At 40.6% G+C, this 6528-nt stretch overlaps 1 protein-coding gene across 2 annotated transcripts in view; it reads right to left on the bottom strand.

Annotated features, from left to right (window-relative positions):
• Nucleotides 1-6528, bottom strand: part of Smarcc1 (SWI/SNF related, matrix associated, actin dependent regulator of chromatin, subfamily c, member 1) — a gene marked incomplete at its 5' end in the record, with an annotated part of 135052 nt that overhangs the window by 55871 nt on the left and 72653 nt on the right. For both annotated transcript variants that reach the window (XM_013513379.1, XM_013513380.1), the window contains 2 exon segments: nt 2486-2647; nt 3800-4058. In XM_013513379.1, coding sequence (XP_013368833.1) covers nt 2486-2647; nt 3800-4058 — 421 coding nt within the window.

Genomic DNA, 6528 nt, shown 5'->3' with positions numbered 1-6528 from the left:
AAAAAACACAAAAACAAAAAGTGGGTTTTGTCCAAAGTACGAAAGGTAGATTCAACTTTCAAAAATCAGTTAAAATCAGTTAATGTAATCCAATGCCCCTCAACACACTGACAAAGAAAAATCACCTGACATTAGCAAGAGATGCAGAAAAGTAATTTGCCAAGATTCAACACCTATTCGTGATTAAACACATAACTCACAGCAAAACAGGTATAGAGCTGGGCATTGAGGTTTCATATCCAAGCTATTAAAGAAACTGAGGTAGGAAGATCACAGTTTCTAGGCCAGCCTCAGCAAGTCAGCAAGGCTTGTCCCAAAATTAAAAAACAAAATTTCAGGCTGGCCTTGAACTCAGGCGGTCCTCCTGCCTCAGCCTTCCAATCAAAATAAAAATTTGAACAGGGATGGAATGTGGCTCCGTGGAGGGACACTTGCCTAGCCCGCATGAAGCCCTGGACTCAACCCCTCTACCAGTAGTGGCAAATCTATGGCTTGTGGGCTGCAGTGGGCTATTTCATCACTGAAATCTCTGTTGCTATGTTTTCCTTTGAGTGTATGAATCGTTTTCTTCTAAACTAAAGCCGAAGTATTCAGGTTTAAGAGCCCACCTTTCTGCTGGATGGCACTTGGCCGTATCTACCAATTTTTTTATCATACTTTCTAAAGAGACTCATGAAAGAGAAGTCCCAGAACTGCTCCCAAAAAGTAGCAGTAACAACGAGATGAGTGTGTTTAAAGCGAGGAGGAGTGTTCTCAGGGGAATTAATGGCAAGTGTCACTTACTATAAAATTTTTAAACAATCTATATTTTTTGATCAGCATACATACACACACACACAAATAAAATATGTGTAAGATTTTAGCCAACGTGATATTCAAAAAGAATAAAGTATAAGGACTGACACTATTGAACAAAATTTAATATAAGGCTACAACAATCAAGATGGTACAGTACTAGTGAAAAATAGACACACAGATTAATAGAGTGGAGCCCAGAAAGACCTATACATACACAGTCAACAATCCTTGAAAAGGAACAAAGCCAATACAATGGAACAAAGTCAGTCTTTTCAAAAATTTGTACCAGAACTACTGCAATGTCTCTGAAACACTTACATACTGTTTGATTCCAACTTAAGAAATTTTGGAAAAAGCAAATCTATGGAAACCTAAGAGGATCTGTGGTTGCCAGAAGCTTTGAGGGATAAACAGGCAGAATACACAAGACCTTTAAGGCAGTGAAACTATTCTGTATAGTAATGTATCTGTGATACATGCTATACATTTGTCAAAACCAACAGAATGTGCAATACCCAGAGTGAATCCCAACTTAAGCTGGACTTTGGATGGTATCGATGTGTCAACAGTTGCACTGACTGTAACAAATTCACTACCATCACTCTACACAGCACTCAATTTTCCTATGAACCTAAAAATGTTCTAAGAAATAAACTCTATTAAAATGGGTGAACATTTGAGAAAGAAACATGTCAAGGAAGATAATCACAAAAAGACAATGGGATGGCTATTAAAAGAAAAAAGGGGAAATTAAGTGTTAGTGAGAATGTGGAGAAATCAAACTGTACCTTACTAGTGGGAAAATAAAATGGTATAGTCACTACGTAAGACAACTTGGCAGTATCTCAAGAACTAACTTGAGAATTTCCACTCCTAAACAGATATCCAACAGAAGGGAAAAAAATCTCTGTTCACAAAAAGCTTGCAAATAAATATCCATTATTACCATTATTTCTAATAGCATAAAAGTGCTAACTGTGCAAATGTTCAAACTGATGTACACTCATAAACTCTAGTATATCCATCCAAAGGAGAACTATGCAGCACAGAAAAGTATGAAGTACTGATTCATGCTACAACATGAACCTTCCATAAAGGCTAACTGAAAGAAGCCAGAAAGAAAAGGCCATATACTTATGATTTCCTTTATAAGAAATGTGAACAGGTAAACCCACAGAGATAGATACTAAATTGGTAGTTAACAGAGTTGAAAAGAAGAATGAGAAGGACTTTGGGAGTCTGAAATTTCCTTTTAGAATAATGAAAAATGTTCTAAAATTAGATAATAGTGAAAGATGTACAGCTCAGAGAAAATATTAGAAGCCTGAAGATCATAAACTTCTAAGTGGTTAAAATGGGGAATGTTGTAAGACTTTAACCTTAACTTAAAAAAAGACATAAGTTTAACTAATTTAGCAACATATAAATTGAACACAGCCCTGTTAGTAGTACTCTTATCTCCATATGCTCAAAACCTAGAGCAACAGCCACCAAATATTTCCTAACTCTAACAACGTTACCAGCCATGACTTTTTCTCAGTCCTAGCTACCATGAAAAAGGGAAATTAAGAGAAAGAAACCACCACGAGACTCAAGAGCCCAGTTCACTTTGCCTGCCACGCTCATGCAAGGACAGGCCAACGGCACACAGACACCAGGGAGCTCTGCCATGGGCACAGGGACTCACCCAGCTTCTCCGGCTCGTCGGGCCCAGTGCCTGCAATGCAGCTGCTCTCCAGGCCGTAGGTGGGATCCACCTTCCCAGAGGCTCGAGCAGCTTCTTGCACTTTCTTGACATGCGCTTCAACCAACTCCAGGGGCACCTCCTCCCGGACTCGAGAGAACTCCTCTGTCAACAGCAGAAGTGGAACAGCGCCTTCACTTTGTGTGAATGCACGTCAGTGGGGGAGCCCCACAATGTTCTCTGGGGTGCAGTGGCCTCTTTGGGGCTGAGGCCCCACACAAGCAAAACATTAGGGCAAAGTAAGAAAAGCAGTGGCAAAACTCTGACTTCAGGTTTTATCCCACCTGCCCAAGTATTTTATGAAAAAGAAATCTGAAATTTCTGACTACCAATCAGTATTTTTCAATAGTTAGATTGACTGACAATTAAAACACCACAAGCATTAAACAATCATAAAACCAGAAAAGAATTCTATGGTGAAGCTGGGTGTGCTGAGGCATCCCGATAATCCTGAGGAACCAGGCAGAAGATCCCTGCAAGTTCAAGGCCAGCCTGAGCTACACAGGGAGTTCCTATCTAAAAAATAAAATTCTATGGTGAAAAACTTCTGGTTGAAACTAACATAACCCATGGTCTAGGGATGTAGCTCAGTGGCACAGGGACTGCCTGGCAAGCTTGAGGTCCTGAGTTCAATTCCCAGTGCCAAAAAAGGAAAGAAATTAATATAACCCAAGAATATGAAACAATTTCCTTTCTCAATTCTATGAAATTCCAAATTAATCACAACTATATCATGAAATATACTTTTGTTCCTCCTTTTTTACTTTCCCTTCTGTACTGGGGACTTTCACACTGAGATAAATTTCTAATCCTAAATTCCCTAGTCTTTTTTATCCTGAGACAGGGTCTTGCCAAGTTGCCCGAGCTGACCTGGACTTGTGGTCCACCACTCAGTTTCTCAGAGTGCTGCAATTATAGCCATATACCATCACACCTGATGCTACTACTTCAATTTTTTTCTTTTCTTGGCCTCAGACTTGCTGTGCTCCTACTGCCTCAGCCCCCTGAGGGATAGGATTATGGACCTGTGCCACCACATCCAACTGTTTTTTCAATTCTTAATAAAATATCTCCTTCATTTACAAGGTACTAAATTTAAGTACTCTAAAACTATTACACTTTTGATAAAGCACATGATACTTTTAAGGAGTAATTTCTGGTATTTCTGGTTATTTACAGGGAATGCGACAGCTGACAGTACTTATATGAGACCAATAAAGTTCCTCTGATGGAAAGACGGCTCAGGGGAGTTCATACCCAGAGCTGCTTTCGCTGCAGCAGACGCTACACGAGGGTCCACCACAGACGCTAAAAACGCCACAGTGCTCATGACTGGGTTTCCTGACTGACTGAAAGGGACAGGCTGGTAGGCCAGCGGCCCGAGGGAAGCATCCGAGTTCTCCAAGTATGGGTCCTCGATGGGAAGCCTCAGAAAGTGGAGGATGCACTCATCTTGAGTGCGACTTCCAACATGCTCAGACACTTTGTTCCAATCGTCCTTGTACATCTCCAGGGCCTACAACAGAAAACAAGACAAAAAAAGGACGTCTCTTACCTGGTAGGAAGAAAACAATGTGTAATGAAATTAGAAGCATGTGACTATTCTTGACATAGCTATTTTCATGGCTACTGTGACCATTATCCTGATAAGTCAATTTCTCAGGACTAAGGCATCCTGGGATTAGTAAAGCATATCCGTCAAATGTATGTGTCACGGGGGTCATGGAGGCGTGGCGTTGGTACTTTCCATGGTCCCTGCCCCTTTCTTTGTTGGCACTGTTCCCTCGTGTCCTCTGCCATGAGGTTTCTACCTCACAGCCAGCACCCCAAGGACTGACTCTCCAGAAACTGTATACTATACTATACATTTCCTCCATGAGGCTGTGGTTTCAGGTACTGCGTCTTCTGCAAAGAAGAAGCTAATAGTTACATGTAAATTAAAAGTAGCTAACATAATTTTCTTTATATCAAGTCAAAGCCATGTGTGGTGGCTCATGCTTGTAATTCTAGGACTAGGGAGGCTGAGGCAGGAAGAGCAAAAGTTCAAGACCAGCTTGGGCTATACAATGAGACCCTGGCTCAAACAAACAGCTCTTAATCACATAAGCAAAGTAAATAGGGATACACAGTGTAAAGGAAGAAGTAACACTATCTTTTACTAATATAGACATAATTGTTCATGTAGAAATTCTAAAGAAGCTACAAAAAGCAGCAGCTAAAAGTAAATACTTGAGTGAAGTCACAGGATAGAAGAGCGACTGAAAAGCTATTTCTATGTATAACAGCAATGAACAATTTTAAATTAGAAAAATATTTAAAACAGCATAAAAATATAACAGGAAGAAATACATTACAGAACGTGTTAGATCAATATGCCAGGAGGGAAACAGTGACAGAACTCAAGAGACCTAAATAAATGAAGAGTTACATAGGTTTAATTCATTACACGTTAAGTATTAAAACATTCATTGTTTTCAAGTTGAAGTATAGATTTATTGCAACACATATCAAACTCTAAGCAAGGATGTTTTGCAGTAGAAAGTGAAGAACAGATTATAAAATTCACAAAGTATATGAACATCCAGGGTTCTTTGGGGAGGCAGTTATGGCCCTTTAGGTATAACTCGGGTCGTTGTCTTTTTTTTTTTTTTTTAGTCTTTTTGAGACAGGGTCCAGCTATGCAGTTCAGGCTGACCGTGAGCTCATTTTGTAGCCCAAGCTGGTCTCAAACTTGCAACAATCCTCCTGCCTCAGCCTCTGAAGAGTTGGGATTACAGGCATGCACCACCACATCCAGCTAACCCTGGTCTTTCCTATATCTTTAAATTTTGAGTCACTAAGTTGCCAAGACTGGACTAGAACTTGCAACCTTCCTGTCTTAGCCTCCCAGAATGCTGGAATTAGAGGCCTGAGACAATGCACTCTGATTCTAGTTTTAAAATTTGTTAATTCTTCTCAGAGTAAGTTCTGAAAGACTCCAATAGAACAGTAAAATGAATCTCCAAGGAGAAGGGAGTAACAGGAAGAAAGCCAAAATATGTGGTATTAAGAAAGTCAAGATGTTCTGGGGTTACAGCTCTGTGGCAGAGGCCCTGAGTTCAATCTCTAGCATTGCTTAAGAAAAAAAAAGTAAAAAACTTAACTGGAGAAAAAAACTAACTGGAGGGAAAAAGATCTTCAGTGGTTTACTGGAGCTACTACTCTCAAACCATTCTCTCCAGAGCTGTGTTTTTTTATTTTCAATGCTTTGCGGTGTTGGGGTTGGACCCAAGTCCTCACAGACGGTGGCTAAGTCCTAGTGATGGGCCCACCTAGTCAAGTGCTGCAACGTACAAACGTAAAGCTAGAATCTAATTTGTTGTAAGATGGGTTCTCTGTGATAATCGTTTTCTCCATGTTTATTTATTCACTTCAGTGAGTATGACCTGGGCTCATTCTAGATACAATGCTAGAGGATTCCAAAACCAAGTCTGCAACTGGTCTCCCTAGTTAATTAACCCTGAAAAATGAGGGTAACTCACTCAGGTAGTTCAGCATGAAATACTTAGAGAAAGACCCAGTTTATAAGGAAGAAAAATGTATCTATCTCATCAGGGTCCCTGGAGCCAGAAATATATCTACAGGGGCTGCCTTAAGTTCCTCATTACAGGTAGGGTATCCTCTAACTGAATTTTTCCAACAGACTTGTTATTTAAACTTTTTCTTTATTCATTTCCCAACAAAACTAAGTTCAGAGGTTCTTGGTTGTTTTCCCCTCCTTCCTAGAGTAAATCTGGGGTCGAGAAACCCTCAGGAACGCAAATCCAAGAATCAGCACCCAGGAGAGCAGCGCCGAGAGACAGTGACGGCACAGGCGGGCACTGACTGCGGCGTTAAGAAAGCAGCAGCCCGATGGGGCTGGGGATTTAGCTCAGCGGCAAAAGCGCCTGCCTGGCAAGCGCAAGGTCGTGAGTTCGGTTCCCGGTACCGGAGAAAAACCAAAAAAA

Source organism: Chinchilla lanigera, unplaced genomic scaffold (genome assembly GCF_000276665.1).
Source record: "Chinchilla lanigera isolate Chin_1 unplaced genomic scaffold, ChiLan1.0 scaffold00019, whole genome shotgun sequence".
NCBI lineage: Eukaryota > Metazoa > Chordata > Mammalia > Rodentia > Chinchillidae > Chinchilla > Chinchilla lanigera.
Note: the sequence above shows the minus strand (reverse complement) of the source record. Positions and strands in the feature narration are given on the sequence as shown.